At 39.7% G+C, this 20739-nt stretch overlaps 1 protein-coding gene and 1 pseudogene across 1 annotated transcript; one reads left to right on the plus strand and one right to left on the minus strand.

Annotated features, from left to right (window-relative positions):
• Positions 1-1086: 1086 nt before the first annotated feature.
• Positions 1087-4143, plus strand: LOC145076851 (Cytochrome b561/ferric reductase transmembrane with DOMON related domain-containing protein). Its single transcript, XM_079022657.1, has 4 exons — positions 1087-1375; positions 1842-2247; positions 3273-3559; positions 3708-4143. The coding sequence occupies exons 1-4, from the start codon at positions 1160-1162 to the stop codon at positions 3936-3938; spliced, it is 1140 nt and encodes a 379-aa protein (XP_078878783.1). The 5' UTR covers positions 1087-1159; the 3' UTR covers positions 3939-4143.
• Positions 4144-20030: 15887 nt separating this feature from the next.
• On the minus strand, positions 20031-20149 carry LOC145077372 (5S ribosomal RNA; annotated as a pseudogene).
• Between the last annotated feature and the right edge of the window lie 590 nt (positions 20150-20739).

Below are 20739 nucleotides of genomic sequence, written 5' to 3' on the forward strand. Positions count from 1 at the left end.
CTTTAATATTATCACATTAAAATACAACAACGTATTGTGTTCATAAGTATGGATTGTGGGATCATTACGTGCATCATTTAAACTCGAGAATAAATGATATCAATCATCTAGTAAGAGCATGATAAGTTTAATGAGAAAGTTGAATGATATGACAAATAAAGTTGTCATTCCATGAATGAAACTCTATCAATATAAGATGTCTCATTAGTATTCAAGAGATTTCAAGTTCAACGGAAAAAATGAAAGTTTTTTAAAACTTAATAAATATTATAAATTAGTTTTGTTAATGTTTCATTGAACTTTATAGAGTTTACTGCATTATAGAAAAAAATTGATAGAGTTATATATAATATAGAATGATGATGTGACAATCTATTTTAAACTATATAAAATTCAATATGTTATGGATGACCCATGAGAGATAGTAAGAGGGGAATATTAAAGAATAAACTTTAATAAAATTAAAATAGTGATTTCTATGTCCTTTAATGTTTTTACATACCAGTTTCTAACATTGATACTATGGTACAGTTGATTAATCATATTGTAAAGCCCCATTGATGCATAAAAAGTAAAAACAATTATTTAGCCTTATTTGCTCTTGTTTGTTACTTCTAATCAATACATTTAAACTATTAGTACATCATGAATTTAAATATGTAGCCGTCCATCCTACCACTTTATGTTATACAATTATTATAATTGTATAATTATATAAAATTTTTGATTTTAGTTGACTGTCTTGAATTGCAATTTTATAGTTTTTTTTATAGGAACTTAAAAATCTTAAATGATCCTAAAGTAAAAGCTTAAGCACTAGTTACCTATAAAAGCCATGGTGACCGGCCGATAAGGAGTTGACAGTTGCAGTCGCACCCTCTTGATTTTAATGATCTGAGTTAAACCTTATAAGACTAAAAAAAAGTTCTTTATTTTATTCTTATTTAAGGAATATTTTATTTTAGAATAATGGAGAATTAAATAAATTAAACAATTACATAGAACAAATAATTAAACCAAGTCAACCCTACTTCTTCCCACTCATATACCATCAAAGATACATATATTCAAACATGTTCATCACCCACTTGCCTCCATCTTCTTTTATATCATTATCATCATCCTCATTGTCATTTCAAAATTTGGAGAGAAAAAAAAGATGATCAAGAAAATACCCATGATGAAATTACTCATTAATCTTCCATTTTTATTGATTTTAGCAAGTAATCATCTTTCACTGCATATGATCCATGGACAAACCCAAGATTCATGTGGTTCAAACTCAAATTTTGGTAGTCTCAGTAGCCAGATCTTGTTTGAAACTTCTTCTCTCAATTGTCTTGCTGTTTGGTCTTCGGAAAATTTCATCCTTAGAGTAAGTCTCTTCATCGATCCATGACTTGTGTGTTTTGATTGTGTAATGCTTTAACTATTGATTATGATCTTGAATGATCATTTTTTGTTCTTCAACGTGTTGATCAAATGGCTGTGTTTTTCATATATGTCTAAGGAATTATTGGGTTTTAAATGGTATGGGATTCTTAGTATTTTTCAAGAATTTACTTGAAGGTCATGTATTAGAAAAACATATTTCGGTATTTTTTTTGTCAATCCAGGGTCTTCTAAAACTAAAAACATATACAATGGTTACAAAAACCAATCACTTTAAACGATCATATGATCTTAAATAGTTTTTTTTACTCTTTAATAATATGTTATTATGCATAACTTTAAAATTGTTGTAAAAAACATACGGATTCTTTCTTGTTTGTGCAAAAACTATAACATATGTGATATAACTATATGTCGATCGATGAAAATTTATGTTTTATAATTCACAGTACTCACAAGCTGGCCCAAGTTTGTGGAGCTTTATCTTATCAGCCCCAATATCAAATTCTTACATTGGAATGGGGTTTTCACCCAATGGCGCTATGGTGGGGTCCAGTGCCGTTGTAGGATGGGTGGCTAGCGATGGCTCAGGCAACATGAAAAAGTACTTCCTTGGTGGTCAAACCCCGAGTCAAGTGTTGGTTGATCAGGGAGACTTACAAATTCTTGGAAACACGTCTACAATTCTTTCAGATACTTCTCGGATATATATGGCGTTTCAGTTGGCTATAGACGAACCAAGGCCACAGCTTGTGTATTCTGTTGGGGATAATAGCAATCCCCCTCCAAGTACACCGAGCTTTCGCTTGACTCAACATAGAAACCATGCAGCCATCCGTTTGAATTATGCCTCGGGTAAGTGCTTTACAAAATAATTATAATACTTTTAAAGATTCACTAAAAACAAATGTAATATTCATATGCAAATTTTCCATCAATCTAACTTTATGACAAAAAAACAAATAGGAATTTAATCTTTAGGTTTAGGACGTCAAATTTTAAGCTGTTTGATCATCTTCCTCTAGAGTCGGAGTTGGTTGTGTTGTTGATAGTTGCTTAGAATATTTGCCACAAGATTTGACTTTGAAGGGGTCCAATGCCCATTGACAAACGACAACTACTTGTTACCTTCTTATACTGGGCCTTTTTTTGGACTAAAGAAAGAATTGGATGTCAATAGCTTAATTTATGTTATGGTTAATATTCAATACAAAAATAGCAATATATTTTTATTCATTTATTTATTATAATATTTATTTAATCTCTATAATTATAGTACTGTATATTAAAAAAAACTCAATAGTTATAATAATGATATCCAAATTAATAAGAACGAAAAAACTAAATACAACATTATATCCGGATATGTATTGCAAAGTACAATTATTTAAAAAAAAGTTATGAATATAATATTATAATATACATAAATAAAAATATAATCATATAATACACAAATAAATGATATTTTATCATATATTGCGTTTAGGGGGTGTTTGGATAGGAAAAAAAGAAGTGTTTATTGCTTATTCCCACAATAAGCTAACTATGAGTGTTTGGATAAAATCTAGCTTATTAAGCTAAATAAACTAATTTTAATAAGCATCTCTTCTCATGTTTATTGTTTATTGCTTATTCCCACCACAAATAAACTAATAAACAATAAGCTAATAAGCTAATCCAAACACCCCCATAGTCCTTGCCAATACTCATGACGTGTAATGGTTTCACATTGTCCATGCATCCATTTTTAAGATAAATATAGTGCATTGTACAATCTTCGATGCATAGTATACAATCATAATACTAATATAACTAAATATTTAATAAATTTTGTTTTTTAAATATTTTTTATGATTATTTATTTATTTATGATGATATAGGTGAAGGTAGTCGAATCAAGGCCCCTTACTCGAACTTAAAGAGGGCTCATGGAACCTTGAACATGATGGGGTGGGGCATATTGATCCCTATTGGCGCCATGGTTGCTCGCTATTTGAAACATATGAATCCTTTATGGTTTTATGTGCATACGGGTATTCAATCATTAGGGTTTATTCTTGGATTATCTGGTGTGATTGCGGGACTTGTTTTAGATAATCGTATTGATGCCAATGTTAACAAGCACAAAGGACTTGGCATAACGATTCTTGCATTTGGTTGCCTTCAGGTTTCTACATTATTATCTTTTTGTCTATTGTCTCAATGAATTTATGCTTTGAACACTATCAGAAAATACTTGAATTTTAATGTTTTCAGACGTAACACAAGAAATATATAAGATTGTAGAAGTATAATTTATGTTTTTTAAATTACAGGTACTAGCTTTCTTGGCTCGCCCTGCTGTAGAGGCAAAAACAAGAACATACTGGAACTGGTATCACTCTAGTGTAGGGAGACTAATGATATTTTTTGCGATTGTGAATATTTTCTATGGGATCCATTTGGCTAAAGCAGGAAGCTCATGGAATGCTGGTTATGGAGTCGTTCTTGGAATTTTGGTTACAAGTGGTTTGATTTTAGAGATTAACATGTTAAGGAAAAAGTAATTGTATATCTAATATTTTTTTTGTTCGTGCTTACTATAGATATGCTTGGGCTCGTGCGTGTGTGTGTATGTGTATTCGAACCAATGGCCATCATTGTTTTTTTTTTTTTGTGATTACATGTTATTTCTCATACTTCTAGGATTTCAGAATACAAACTGCAACTATATTTTTTTATTAAGTATAAATTATTATGAAATTCATTTCATTCTATCTATGAAATATTTTTGTTCATGTTATTGTATCGATCAACTGCTTTGTGTATCCTTAATTTATCTGATACTAGTTGTCTTCATCTCCAAAGTCTCGTCATTTGAGTTGTTTTTCAGTTGAAGGTTAATTAGGAGCGAACTACCAAAATATTCATGACTTTTGGACTACTAGGGCACGACCATGTGAGATGGCTCATGCGTTTTGTTGTTAATAATGAAAAGATCAAAACATCTCCTTATTCCTTGTAACATATGACCGATCTTAATACAACATAAATAAATATAATGTAAATGAAGATCATAAATGAAAGTGATGAGGATGTATTATTGAAGTCTCATAAACTTTACCAAATTATAATAGTGAAATCATTTTGTATACGGATGACATAATATAAATAACTATGCTTCCTAAAATGAATATATATTAAAACAAATTAATACTTATAAATTTGTAAATTTTTTATTTTCTTTTGTATATCCAAAAATAAATCGTTATTATATGCAATACACTTAATAAAAACTCAAACTTTAGTATAACAATTAAATAAACAAAAATAAAAATTAAAAACTCCGAAAATCAAGGGGTGTTTGGCTTACCTTTTAAAAGCCAAAAGTCATTTTTGAAAAAGAAAAAAAAACAAAAGATGTTTGGCAAACTAGTTTTAAAAGCTACTTTTAAAGATTTTACATAAGGAAAAGGAACTTTTTGGAAAAGTTAGGAAATCCTAAGGGTGCGTTTGGTTGTGGAAAACTGTTTTCATTTTCTAAGAAAATGTTTTCAGAAAATAAAGTTGAGTTTTCGCTTTCAATTTTGAATAAAAATTTCAGAAAACGCGTTTGGTTGAAACCGGGAGAGTTTTCATTTTCCATCTTAGAAATTTGGAAAGCTTTGGAAAACTGTAAAAATCACTTTTCGAATTTACATACAAGTTGGAAAACTGAAAATTTTTATTTTCTTGGAAAATTTTGGAAAACTAAACGAACCAAACGTGTTTTCAAAATTTCTGTTTTTCTTGAAAAAATTTCCTAGAAAACTGAAAAATTTTCCACAACCAAACGCACCCTAACTTTTTGTAACTTTTCCAAAAAGGACTTTTGGGGTTTAAAAAGCTAAACCAAACACCCTCTCAGTATCATATAAACATAAAAAACATTGCTCATGAAATTCAAATGGGTATGATATTTTCACTTGGTAATTTTATCCATCCATTTAAAAAAAATGTTTAACTAGACCTTTTTACCCTTTAGTTTAGTTAATTAATGTTGGACATTTTTTACCCTTTAGTTTAATAGAGAAGAATCCCTAATTTTACGGCTTCCTCCATGAAGAAAGTTAATCGTCTGATGCTTCTTCCACTTTTTCCACGATGAGATGGCTGCAATTCGTCATTGCTTCATTGTTGTTCGCCGCCGCTTCTTCATCAAGACAAAGAATCGCTCCTTCTTCATCACTAATCATCTATTAAATGCAGCATGCCTTGACATCTCATGGAAGTGATAGGCATGACTCAACATTTGGTATTTAATCGTTGTCTGCTGCACATACATTTTAAGTTCATGTTGTTGAAATGGGTTTAAGTAAAAGATTTAATTTCCACATTATACAAAATTGACAAATTATATGTTAAACTACAATAATGACAAATTATGTGTCAAAAAACATATAAAATACAATATAATACAAAATAGAATGGTTTAATTGGATTTTTTTTTTTATTTCTCTGATTACTTGGAAAAAATGGCCAACACTTTTTCTTAATAAAAGTTTATGAACATAAATGCTAATGCATGGTTTTAATGAAAAGATAAGCAAACAATTTTTTTGCATAAAAGAAAGTGAACATTGTTTTTTTTTTTTTAAATAAAAATAACCGTGTTTATCTTGAAAAAAAATTTCATAAAAGAAAGTAGGCAAAGTGGCCTACCGATTGGATCTGACTGAGCGCTTAGTCAAATTCACAACACCTTCCTTGTTTTTCAGCTTTGGAAGTGTGTGGTTGATGATTCGGTAGTTGTTCTGTTAGACGACATTTAAGTCGATGAACGTCTGAATTATGTGGAGAGGTTGGTGGTTATTTTGGATAGGAAGACGAAGGCGTTGTGTAACAAGGTGGTACCCTTAGTCAAGGTCCAATGGCAGTATTAGAAGGGTTCCGAGTGGACCTAGGAGTCTGAGGCGAAGATGCATGAACACTAACCATACTTATTTACAACCGAGGATTTCGAGGACGAAATCTAGTTTAAGTAGGGGAGAATTGTAGCACCCGATCTTTGAAGGTATGGTTATCTTTTCATTTAAAGGTTATATTCCAAGAAAATCCACCATACGTTGGGCGTAGGATAGTCTCCTATGTTGAGCGTAGGAAGGAGTTTGGACATGGGACTTAAATGACCTACGCAGGGCGTAGGTTAAGTTACGCAGGGCGTAACAACTCAGAACCAAAACCCTAATCTTGGGGTTTTGAGCCCTATTTAAAGGCTCTAACCCCTTGAGGCTTTTTCCATTCTTAGTCTCCACCCTCCCAAACGACCTCCTTGAAAACCCTAATAACCATTTATGAGTTTTTAGCCTTTGGGGTGTTTTGTGTTCACTTTTGAAAAAAGAAGAGTATTGTGGAACCACTTGGGAGCTCAAATTAATGTAGATACAAAAGTTGCATCCACTTATACATCTCCATAAGGTATAAAGTTTCCACCTTGATGATGTTTCATGCAAGATCTAGTTATTCTTGTGTATTCCATGCTTTTGTCCCAAAAACCTTGGTTTTTATGAGTATGAGCTACTCCATACCATTTGTGTATCATTTCCAGATGCTCTTAGGGTTGTTAAGTCATAAAAATGAGAGCTTGGTCACTCTCATCCATCCATGCATGTGTTCTTGAGCAATAGATGACTTTAAGGAACTAGGTTAAAGATTTGCGCTCCTTGTAACCATGCAAATGGATAAAGTTTGATACTTAATCCATTAAGATATACATATGGTGTAGATCTGAAAATAGGAAGGGTCATTGGTTTGTTTGAAGGACTTAATAATTAAGTTTGGGCATCGAATACCTACGTTGGACGTAATCTTCCTTACGTTGGGCATAGCCCTGATTTCACCCATTTTTGATACCTTAAGCTCTACGTTGAGCGTATGTCGACTGGAGTTCACCATTGACTTTTTGATCGTTAACTGTTGACTTTGACTATAACATCCCCCACTGACATGTATCACAATATTGTCAGCTTTAGGCCACTCGGCACGAGGACTTCACAGGGGGTCACCCATCCCGGTACTACTCCCACCCGAGCACGCTTAACTGCAAAGTTCTTATGAGATTTGCTGCCCTCACAACTTTAAAACACGTTGTGACAAGGAAGACACCCCTTATAAGGAGTGTTTAGTTCTCCTTCCAAGCCGATATGGGATCAGGTGCAACCCACCTTCACCCCCCATTATAGAGTTCCACATCCCCGTCGAACACATCGACCCGTGCCCTAGCTAGCTCTGATACCATTTGTAACACCCCCTTCTGACATGTATCACAATATTGTCCGCTTTGGGCTCCCAGCACAAAAACTTCCCAGGGGGTCATCCATCCCTGGATTGCTCTCGCCCGGGCATGCTTAATTACAAAGTTCTTATGTGATCTACTTCCCTCACGGCTTTAAAACGCGTTGTGTCAAGGAAGGTATCCACATCGGTTTGGAAGGAAAACAAAGCATTTCCTTTAAAGGGGTGTTGATACTGTTAACACCCAAAAATTTCAAACCAATTTAAACTTTAAAAAACATGTCAAGTTCATCAAAACATTACAACTTTGTTTTCAAAACATTAATTATCAGAGTTTTCCCATAAACATAAACATAATATGAGGAGTTGTATGATCATGCCTTCGGCTTACCGCGATCCCCTGATATACCTGAAACAATAAACGGAAACTGTAAGCCCGAAAGCTTAGTAAGTTACCCCCAAAATACCGATACACATACAGTCCACATGACCATATCAACAATAACATATCATGACAAACTGAAACAACATGCAATGGGTCCACATCTTTACGAGCTGGATTACCCCTGGGCCCTCAGTACGAGTCTGGAATGCCTACCGGGCCCTCAGCTCGTATCTGGAATGCCCTCGAGTCCTCAGTACGAGTCTGGAATGCCTTGCCTGACCCTCAGCTCATATCTGGAATACTCTAGGGTTTGTTGGCTACCGCACGGAGCAGTACAACCTCAACTCATCCCACATAACATGTAACATATAACATAACTATTAAGCATGCAATAATCATATAACATCATAGGTAGTCCTATTGATATGCCTAACGGGGATAACCTCTAACATGTAATACTAACTCATACTCAACATCTCACTGCTAGGATAATATATCCAATTGGTCGGCCTTGGTGCCTTAGACCCCTTGGTATAGTGAGGATAACTCACATCGCAATTGTCGTGTGAAACTAGAAAGCTCAACTCTCGGATCACCAACACGAACTTCGCCACCTATAGTTACCATAAAACCCCTTTTTCATAAATGTCCAAATCACCAGAATACCCTCAGAAGTCAACTGGTCAACTCTAGGTCAAAGTCAAAGTCAACAGTCCATGTTGACTCGACTCGTCGAGTGTAGCTTACCGACTCGTCGAGTCCTCCCTGAACTCGAGAAGTCGTGAAATCCTTGATTGGCTCGTCGAGTTCCCTTTTAACTCGTCGAGTTCATACGTGTCCAGGGATTGGGAGAAACCCTAGCCGACTCGCCGAGTTCAAGGCAATCTTCAACGGGCTCGTCGAGTTGTTCATCCAACTCGTCGAGTACATGGCCATCTTCATGTGGCTCGCCGAGTCGACCTTTGCGACTCATCGAGTCCCTTCAGTCCATCATCCATACAGACGCTTTTTAAGCCATGCAGCGATTCCATATTGTAGATCCAAGCCTCTAGGGCATGTTTATCACGTAAAGTTTGCAAACTTTACGTGCATGCAAGGCCTAGGGGCTCTAAATGTCCAATCTAAGTTTCTAATGGAGCTTTACACCCTAGGAGAGTCTCATCCTTGCAAGAGGTGGAAACTTTATGGACTTATGACTCAAAAGAGGTTCAGATCTGAAGTTTCAGCTTCAAATCTAGATCCCAAAACAAAATCCCCTAATGAATAACCCAAGAAATCCCCAGCCTCCACATATGAATGATCCTAGAAGAAAAGAGGTTAAGGTAATAGCTTATTCCCTCCAAAACGTGCCCAAGCTGGAGGGGATTCTGGATCCACACGAAATCCTTGATGCTAGCCTCTCGATTTACAAGTTTCCTTTACAAAAATCACTTCTCAAAGCTCCAAACACTCTCCAAGCTCACACCCACGGAAATTAGGGTTTCTGGCTCTCAAGGGGTGATTGACGACAGTGGGAGGCGCTAATGGTCCAATATATAGGGTGCAAAAACCCTGCAATTTAGAGTTTCCACTGCCAGCTCCTACTCGTCGAGTTCCCCATGTCGACTCAACGAGTCACTCATTAAATGACATGTCCTGGCCCGCTGCTACTCGACGATTCACAACGTCAACTCATCGAGTAGACCTAAAAAAATGAAATCTAAATGGAATAAAAATGATACCTGACAGTTGGGATGTTACAGATACCTTCCTTGACACAACGCGTTTTAAAGCCATGAGGGCAGCAGATCCCATAAGAACTCTGCAGTTAAGCATGCCCGGGCGAGAGCAGTCCAGGGATGGGTGACCCCGTGGGAAGTCCTCGTGTCGGGAGCCTAAAGCGGACAATATATTGATACGTGCCAGAGGGGGATGTTACATTGACCAAGTTTGAATTTGGGTCACACTGAGGATTTTGGGTTATAGATTAAGACTTGAACCATATTTGATGTATAGGTGACCCGTAAAGTCGATTGTTGGATCTGTGATCAGCTTAATTATCTTCTAGACCTTGAGATGAGTTATGTCATTGTACTCATGGGTCGAAGGCACCAATGTCGGCCCATTAGTTGTGTTATGTATCCTTGTGTATAGGATGTTGGTATGCGGTAGTGAATTGTTGTATTGGTATATATGTTCTAATTACATACGCTAGTTGGTTATTTGTTCATGTGCATATGTTAAAATTATGTGGTTGGGTTGAGGCAGTCATGCTTTGTGCTGAAGGCCAAGACACCCGAGCAGTCCAATTAATATTGTAGGCCCAAGAGAGCGGTCCAACTTATCTTGTAGGCTCGGGAGCGGTCCAACTTATTGCTTAAGGTTCAGGTTGCGGTCCAACCTTGTGTCGTAGGACTTGTATTGTAACATCCGGGATTTCGGGTATGTTAGTTTGTGTTTCAATTTAGAAGATTTAAGAGGGACTCGACGAGTCGAGAGTCTGACTCGCCAAGTCACGTCGAGTTGATTGCGGGTATTTAATGAAAGGACTTGACGAGTCCAAGTATGGATTCGCTGAGTAGGTGTTGGGCAGAGAAAACCCTAAGTTCCGGGGTTGGAGACTATTTAAAGGAACTTATGACCTTGGATGCGCCTCATATCTCCGTGAGAAACCCTAAATCGCCATTGGAGCCTTGGGAGAGTTCTTATGATGAAATCAAGTAATTTGGTGGGTTTTGTGGAAGGAATAGAGAATGACTCAAGCAAGGGACGAGATGGGGGCAGTGGATCTAGCATCTCTTCGCATGTGACTGCTGTAGGAGGTATGCATCTATACTTATTCTCGTGTATTTGGTGGTTTCTTGAATCTAGGGTTTTCTTATTCCTTCTTTAGCTTGGATTCAAAGCTTATGAGGTCCCAAGGTGGAATAAGTCTTATATCTGGACCTTAAGAGGTCCAAAGAGTCCCAACCATTCTGCTTTATGTTGTTCCATTGGAGATATGGGTCTAGGTTGCCATTTTAGGAGCCATTTCTTCATATAAGGGCATAAGAGTGTTGCATGAGCTTAAAGTTTGAACCTTTATGTGATATTTGGGTGTAAGAAGGTCAGATCTATAAGTTAGAGAAATAGATTTGACCTCAGAAGGTCATATGAGTGATGCCATGGAGGGAACTCGCCGAGTCCATATGGGGACTCGACGAGTCGAGTCGGGTTGCCCCGCGATTCGTGACCAGTGATAACCCGTTGAGTGAAAGGTTAACTCGACGAGTCGAGTGAGACCTTAGGAGGATTCATAGGACAAGCATGGACTCGCCGAGTCACCTGAGTGCACTCGACGAGTCTGGTCAAAGTTGGCCGTTGACTAGAGTTGACTTTAGTTGACCTTAGGGTTTTGGTCAAACTGATTCAAGAAAGGTTAGGAAGGTGTAGAATGGTCTTCTACCCATTCTTTAGAGATGAGGATAAGAGAAAGTATTAATTATAGATGTTTTCCTGATGTGTTAGGCGGAGGCTCGATCGACGTTATCAAGCCAGAAGGTTTACTTGACATCATGAGAGGTGAGTCTTCTTACTATGCCTTACCCGATGGGGTGATTATGTGTGACCGGAAGGTCTTATGCGTATGGTGAAAATGTGATGTATGTTGTATATGTAATATGTTATGATATGAGTATGATGATATGGACCGGAAGGTCAACCGAGTATGGACCGGAAAGTCAACAGAGTTATGGGATGGAAATCCCCTGAGACACTTGGATCGGAAGATCCCATAGAGTTATGGCCTGGAAATCCGTATGTGTTGTATGTGGTATTTTGGGGAACTCACTAAGTATTTATGCTTACAGTGTTATGTGTTATGTGTTTCAGGTACTAGCGATGATAGCGGGAAGGCGCCGACATGATCCATACACACTGGCAGAAGATTTATTTTATGATCTTAGGATATGTTTTATCATGATGGCATTTGTTAAATTTGAGATTTGAGAATATTGAATGAGTTTTATGTTATTTGAAAAATGAAAAATTGTTATGAAAATTCACGTTGTTACAAGTTGGTATCAGAGCCTTGGTTTGAGGGATTCGGATGCGCCTTTGGGCGTATCTGAACTCAAACTGAGGATTTGAAGAAAATTCTCAAAAAAAAAAAAATAAACATTTTTTTTTCTAAAAGAGAAAGATTTTGAGAAAGGCGGAACGGAGTAGTGTTTACGATCAGCCAGCGCCCGAACGGTGATTTCCCAAAATACCCTTACATTATGTGTTATGAGATATGATATGATATGTTATGCATGCTAGAGTAGGCTAGGTATTCATATTAGGACTAGAGTGGCCTGATTTGTGATGCCTTAGCCTAGGAGATTAGTGCTGCTATGAGATGCTTCGAGAGTGAGTAGATAGAAGTGAGGAGCTTATGAGAAGTCTACCGAAGGGTAGCCTATGCTTAGCAAGATGTACTTGTGATCTGGGATCCTAGGAGGAGGACTTGGAATGAATGTTGATGCAGTGTGGAAGGTAGTATTGGGGCCCGTACTACTGAAAACATCGGATTAGTGCGCAGTCCAAGTAAGAATCCTTAGGGTACTAAGGAAAAAGTAAGGCTGAGTTAACGAGTGCGAATACAATCGAGTGAGTCTCTGATATTTTTTATGTTGTATTTCGGAGACATCATGGTTGGGACACGCCACAGACCAGAGACCAGTGGCGTGAGTGACGAGGAGCTTCGATAGATGATCCATGACGAGGGGGCTGCGGCTATCCGTGCAGAGATACCGAGGATGTTTGGGTCTATCAAGACCACTTTGATTGAGACGTTTGACGAGAGATATGCAACGGTTACTAAGGTTGCGGCTGCTGCTAGACCTCAAGGGGGTGACTCGATGCTGTTCTGGGAGTTCAGCAAAACGAAGCCACCGGAGTTTGATGGGACGCAGGATCCGATTGTTGTGATGAGATGGATTTCTGATATCGAGGGATGCTTCTACACCTGTTCGTGTCCGGAGCATCTAAGGGTTCGGTTTGCACCGAACCAGTTTCACTTGGGGGCGAAGGACTGGTGGAAGTTCGTGACGGCAAACTTCACTTTTGCAGAGATTTCGGAGGTGACCTGGGAGAGGTTCACCATCATGTTCAGAGACGAGTATGTTCCCCCGGTGGAGCAGGAACGGTTGGCACAAGAGTTCTTGTCCCTCAAGCAGGGAACGGAGTCTGTGACTGTGATTACACAGATGTTTCACGAGAGGGCGTTGTTTTGCCCTGAGTAAGTGTCGTCTGAGCAGGCACGCAGGAGTCGGTATTTGAGCATTTAAAGGTGATGTCATGGTTCGAGTAACACAATAAGTAGCAGAATGAGAAGTGATGTCATGGGTTAAGTCCCATGAGTTGTAGTAGGTCGAGAGTTGATGTCATGGTTCGAGTGCCATGATTTGAGGTGGATTGAGAAGAGGGAACGTGGTTCGAGTACCATTAATTCGTAGAAGATTAAGAGGAGATAACATGGTATAGGTACCATGATTCATAGCAGATCGAGAGGTGACCACACGGTTCGAGTATCATGACATGTGGCGGTTAGTGTTTCTGGTTTTTACCAGTTATTCCGTGGGGATTGTCTAGACTGAGATCGAGGTGAATGAGTGTGGGGCCAGAAGGCCATGATGAACAAGTTTTAGTGGAGCATCCCTTGAAAGGTAAAATCGAGTGAGTTCTGAGGGATTGTGGGTGATATGCCAGTTGGAGTCGCAAGACTCAAGGATGAGTAGGGATGGTGCGTTATGGGAGAATACGGTCTGGGTTGGGCGACCGGCCGATAGTGGGGAGGTCACTTTCTGTGACCTGAGTGGTGCTATATCCATTTCTGGTGGGAGACATAAGAGTTGTTGAGATTTTAGTTTTGAGTTTGGGGGTGAGCCCTGTGGGATTGCCCGAATGGTGATCTTTATCCAGAGTATGTGGCAGTAGGTCGACCGCGAGGTAAAGATATAGCTTGAACAGGTCGTCAGTGGGGACTGAGATGGCCAAGGACCAGGAGACACTCTAATTGAGTATGGTAGGGCATGTGTTAGCTACAACGTCGGACGATCAAGATGAGTATATCAGGGCGGTGGCCCTTGTTGTCTTTGATGGGAATTAAGAGTGGAATTATGGTTTATGCTCTTATGATAAGTGACGTGATGGAACGTTGGATTGAGGAGTCGATGATAAGGAGTACGACAGATCATTACTTCCAGACTAACAGTCAGGGTTAATACTGGAAAGTTGGGAGGTCCGGTGATGGAATGGTGTGAGATTCTAAATGACTAAAGGCAGTCATGGTAGGAAGTTCTGAGGATTTCATCTGAGTTCGGGGCATTGGAGTTGCTCGATCTTTGTCAGGAGATCATCGAGCGTTGCGTAGCACCTTCCAAGTGTCAGTGCGATATTACTGGTGGAAACAGTCTGTGGGATAGATTGTTGGTGCGCCGATTGGGGTTGGTTCGAACCCTAAGTAGGGGAGAACCGGGTGTTTTATTGAGGGGATTAGAGATTCGATCGAGAATGGTTAAAGATCTGGATACGGAGAGATCGGCAGTGCGAACTCATGAGCCCATGGTTATTGGTGATTAAAACGAGGTGCAGAGCGAGATAATAAATGTGTTATGTTTGAAAAGGATGAGTGTCTCCATGGAAATTGGCAGATGGTCGGAGACCTTGGGGTGAAAGGAAATTCTTCGAGGTCAAAATGGTGAATTCGAGATGGTTGGCTCGTAGGGTGAGTTCGACAGTTGAGAAATTCTGCTTCAATGATGAGGCTGTTATTCAGCTTGGGAAGGGCAGAAGATTAGACAACCAATTTCAGGTTGTGGAACAGGAAGATCAGTGGATGAGACGAGATGTCGTGAGGTTCTATGGTGGTGTATCGAGGTATCTAAATTTAATGCATTAGATTTCGGATAATTTTGAGTCTTGAGTAGAGATGGCAGGTGGTAGGTCAAGCATCTATGATTCCAGTGGGAGTCCTTTCGGTTAATGACAGAAAGTGAGATTGTCCAAGAATATGGAATTACAGCCGAGAAGGATATTTTATTATGGCGATTGCTGCCAGATATAGTGATGCATAATTTGGGTAAGTGCATGCACCTATATGATTGGTACGCGGAGTGTGTGAGTCAGTCAGAGGTTGGTGTGATGCTATGGGAAGCCATAGTACTCACTAGTCAAAGGTTTTTGTGATGCTATGGGAAGTCGTAGTACTCGCTAGTTAGAGGTTGTTGTGATGCTACGGGAAGTCGTAGTACTCGCTAGTCAGAGGTTGTTGTGATGCTACGGGAAGCCGTAGTACTCACTAGTCAGAGGTTGTGGTGATACTACGGGAAGACGTAGTACTCACCAGTCAGTTAGAGGTTGTGGTGATACTACGGGAAGCCGTAGTACTCACCAGACAGTGAGAGGTTGATGTGGTGCTACGGGAAGACGTAGTACACACTAGTTAGCGAGAAGTTGTTATGATAAAGTACTCTTTGATTAGAGCATGGCGCAGAAGAGTTTTAGGCATGGGGTGGCCCAAATTTATGAGTTTGTGGGAACCTGGTGGTTGGACCAGGGTTGAGATCGGGGTCTCCTCAATGTTAGGGGATCATTATGTTCTGATTAAGGTGTGGTCATTGCAATCCAAAAGAATGGGATAAGTGAGGTACGCATGGGTTGCGGGAAATGAGTTCTGAGTTGGGTGTGTCGTTGGGACGAGTTGTTCCAACTCTGGGTCGAACTAAACTCCCGAGTTTGAGTTCGGCTCTGGTGGTGCTTTAGATAGGCGAGATGAGGTTCTGGATTCTGAGGTGGGTTCCATGTTGAGGAGTATTGTTTGTCATCTAATGTCTTAGACCTGTGTGGGTCAGTACTCGGGTACGGGAGGTACCGCAAGTTGCATGGACCTATGAGTAACAGATGAGAAAGGTCGGGGTTATTCGATCTTCAGTTGGGAAGGTAGCATTCGCTTAGGGTTAAGCGGACTTCATTATTCGAATGTCACTTTGGTCCGATGTGGTTATAGTAAGAAGGAAACCATGGAGACGGTTGGGATAATGCAACAGATGACCCTGGAGGTTTAACTATTGGGTCGAGATCAGACCTGGTACCCAGTGTTAAATAAGGATAAGAGGATTGGAGCTGAGGCTTATGATTTTTAGATGTATGAGGACACTTTAGAGCGAGCACGATTATTCTTTTGGGTTTGAGGGCAGAGAGTTGATAATTCTCTGTTCGGTTGGGTTCCGTTATCAGTTCAGTGGATGAGCCCTACTGGGACGTGAACCCTTCCGTTTCTTGGGTCGTGATTCGGATGGTTGCTATGTTTGGTATGAGGGATTGGTAGCCGATTGTTCGATTATGTCTGGAGAGAATCTGAAGGGTTGGTTTTCCTCCGGGATTGGGAATCCCTGTTGGGATCCAGGTGTCCAGAGAGGATGGAAGCTGTGTGGCATGAGATCCAATCGATGGTGCCATTTGGTTATTGGATTTGATCTGTATGTAGAAGAGCGATTTCGAGGGCGAAATCTAATTTAAGTGGGGGAGAATTGTAACATCCGGGATTTCGGGTATGTTAGTTTGTGTTTCAATTTGGAAGATTAAGAGGGACTCGACGAGTCGAGAGTCTGACTCGCCAAGTCACGTCGAGTTGATTGCGGGTATTTAATGAAAGGACTCGACGAGTCCAAGTATGGATTCACCGAGTAGGTGCTGGGCAGAGAAAACCCTAAGTTCTGGGGTTGGAGACTATTTAAAGGAACTTATGACCTTGGATGCGCCTCATATCTCCGTGAGAAACCCTAAATCACCATTGGAGCCTTGGGAGAGTTCTTATGATGAAATCAAGTAATTTGGTGGGTTTTGTGGAAGGAATAGAGCATGACTCAAGCAAGGGACGAGATGGGGGCAGTGGATCTAGCATCTTTTCGCATGTGACTGCTGTAGGAGGTATGAATCTATACTCATTCTCGTGTATTTGGTGGTTTCTTGAATCTAGGGTTTTCTTATTCCTTCTTTAGCTTGGATTCGAAGCTTATGAGGTCCCAAGGTGGAATAAGTCTTAGATCTGGACCTTAAGAGGTCCAGAGAGTCCCAACCATTCTGCTTTATGTTGTTCCATTGGAGATATGGATCTAGGTTGCCATTTTAGGAGCCATTTCTTCATATAAGGGCATAAGAGTGTTGCATGAGCTTAAAGTTTGAACCTTTATGTGATATTTGGGTGTAAGAAGGTCAGATCTATAAGTTAGAGAAACAGATATGACCTCAGAAGGTCATATGAGTGATGCCATCGAGGGAACTCGCCGAGTCCATATGGGGACTCGACGAGTCGATTCGGGTTGCCCCGCGATTCGTGACCAGTGGTAACCCGTCGAGTGAAAGGTTAACTCGACGAGTCGAGTGAGACCTTAGGAGGATTCAGAGGACAAGCATGGACTCGTCGAGTCACCTGAGTGCACTCGACGAGTCTGGTCAAAGTTGACCGTTGACTAGAGTTGACTTTAGTTGACCTTAGGGTTTTGGTCAAACTGATTCAAGAAAGATCAGGAAGGGGTAGAATGGTCTTCTACCCATTCTTTAGAGATGAGGATAACAGAAAGTGTTAATTAGAGATGTTTTCCTGATGTGTTAGGCGGAGGCTCGATCGAGGTTATCAAGCCAGAAGGTTTACTTGACATCATGAGAGGTGAGTCTTCTCACTATGCCTTACCCGATGGGGTGATTATGTGTGACCGGAAGGTCTTATGTGTATGATGAAAATGTGATGTATGTTGTATATGTAATATGTTATGATATGAGTATGATGATATGGACCGGAAGGTTAACAGAGTTATGGGATGGAAATCCCCTAAGACACTTGGATCGGAAGATCCCAAAGAGTTATGGCCTGGAAAGGCGTATGTATTGTATGTGGTATTTTGGGGAACTCACTAAGCATTTATGATTACAGTGTTATTGTAACACCGTAAAAATTAAAACAATTTTTCGCATTTTCAAACACATTTTCCAAACTCATTTATTATTAAAATGTCATTGTATGATATCCTTGTTTCACAAACATCCCCCAAGATCGAAATACATAAAATCCCATGTGTGTGTGTACGAATCATGCCGGCGCCTTCCCGCGGTCATCACTGGTGCCTGAAACACATAACACGTAACACTATAAGCATAAAGCTTAGTGAGTTCCCCAAAATACCACTCTAACATATATTAGCCACTCAAGGCTATCACTCTGTTGACCCTCTAGTCAATGTGTCTCAGTGGGACCCTCCAACCCCAACTCTATGTGTGCCCTCTGGCCCTAACTCCATGGACCCAAAGGTCCTAACTCTATGGACCCACTGGTCATACTCTGTAAACTCTGAATCATGCATATCACGTATCACAATAAATCAGAACACATAAATAACATGCAAATACACTGGCACATAACTCTAAATTACACTGTCACATGACTCTGTTACCACACTAGGTAAAGTATAGTGAGAAGACTCACCTCTGGTATCTCGGTAAATCTCTGTCTCGGTAAACGCTGGCCTAGCCTCCGCCTAATCATATGAAATAAATACCCTATTTAATATAACTCTCAAAGGCTAGACTATGTCCTCTTGTGACACTCTCAGAAGGGTAAAAGACCATTTTACCCCTCTCATTACTCAAAAGGCCCCTCAATAGACCATACCCTAAAAGTCAACCAAAAGTCAACTTTTCGGGTTACGCTGCGCGTACCAGATGTGTACGCTGAGCGTACCTGGCTGCCTCTCAGAACTGGGGAACGCCACCCAGTACGCGGCGTGTACTGGGATTACGCCCGACGTGATGGGTTTTATGCATAAGAAACATTCATATGTGCTCATACAAACCCTAATGCTTGGATCTAGGTTTCACTATTGAACATGCTTTGATTCCAAGACTTACAAACCCTAATCTAGCATATAAACAACATAACTAACATATAGAATTAGATCTAGATGTTTACCTCTTCAATTGTTGGCTTAGATCTTGTATATCTTCTTCTTTTTGAGCCTAGAGTCACAAATGAAACTCCTCTAATGGTTCACAAACCCCACAAGCAAGAAGGCAATATGAGAGACGGAGAGGGAGGCTAGAATTCGGCCTAGGGTACTCTTGGAATCAAGTGGTAGCCGAATTCATGCCCTAGGGGTCATATTTATAGTTACAGATTACTAGGGTTTCACTCTAAACCCTAATGGACAGCTTAACCATAAAGCAGCCCATGGAACCTTCTGGAATAAGGCCCTTGGACGAAAATATGATGGTTACCCATCATAATTTCGTTCCCCCTTAAGCCCATTAGGTTTCCTTAACCTAAAACTCAACTATCACACATTTGACAGTTTATACCCCTTTATTCAATTAATCTCTTTTGACCACTAAATTAATTCTTAATTAATTTATGACCAATACTAATTAAATAAATATGATTTCTCCTTTAATATATTATTCTTATAATATATTAATAAATCATAATACTCTCTCTTTCTCCTTAAATTACCTTGTCAAGTTGCTATGGAGAAGGCAACCCAAAAGGACCATGCACAACCGGGTCAAGTACATACCAAATATAGTTACGGGCTTAGACACTATTCCAACAGTCTCCCACTTGGATAAGTCTAGTAACTATATCTCACATATGACTTCAGAATCCGATTAGCAATCGTAGCTCTTATACTTCGCTGTCAACTCTGATCAACTTGTCCTTTAGATAAGGGATCGTATAATCCTCTGTTCTGGATATTATGCTGACAATGCTTATTGTACAACAGTAGTTCCTTGATTTCCGATTTGTTTGACATAGAATTTAGTTGAACACATCAACTTCATTCTGACCGGGCCCGGCACATAAGTCAAACCAAATCATCAAGTGGCCAATATCACTTTTATCCTCATAGAATAAAAGGAACAGATCAACTTCGACTCATATGCATCTATCATTTGCTAATGGATCTGTAACATCCCCCTCTGGCACGTATCACAATATTGTCCGCTTTGGGCCACTCGGCACGAGGACTTCCCAGGGGGTCACCCATCCTAGTACTACTCCCGTCCGAGCACGCTTAACTGCAGAGTTCTTATGGGATCTGCTGCCCTCACGACTTTAAAACCGACCCGTGCCCTAGCTCTGATACCATTTGTAACATCCCCCTCTGGCACGTATCACAATATTGTCCGCTTTGGGCCACTCGGCACGAGGACTTCCCAGGGGGTCACCCATCCTGGTACTACTCCCGCCCGAGCACGCTTAACTGCAGAGTTCTTATGGGATCTGCTGCCCTCACGACTTTAAAACGCGTTGTGATAGGGAAGGTATCCACACCCCTTATAAGGAATGCTTAGTTTTCCTTCCCAGCCGATGTGGGATCAGATCTAACCCACTTTAATTGTAACGCCCGCAAATCCGGGCTAGTCAATTTAGAGGCAATAGGGGTCAAAAACGACTTTTCGACAAAAGATTATTTAGAATAAATAATCTTAACCAAGTTGTAGAGTATGTCACAAGGTTTCCGTACATATAAGGAACGCCGAAATCCGAGTTATAACGAAGAAGTTATGACCCGTCGAAGTTTTACGGCAAAACCGGCACGACACCGGGAAGCGTAAATAGTGAATTTACGATAGAGCGAGATTTAGCCTTAGCGATCTAAACGGAAGTCGTAGAATATGTTAAACTAAGAACATCGATAAAAAGAACGCCCAAATCT

The sequence above is a fragment of the Lactuca serriola genome, chromosome 9 (genome assembly GCF_051521515.1).
Source record: "Lactuca serriola cultivar US96UC23 chromosome 9, Lser_US96UC23_V15, whole genome shotgun sequence".
Taxonomy (NCBI): Eukaryota; Viridiplantae; Streptophyta; class Magnoliopsida; order Asterales; family Asteraceae; genus Lactuca; species Lactuca serriola.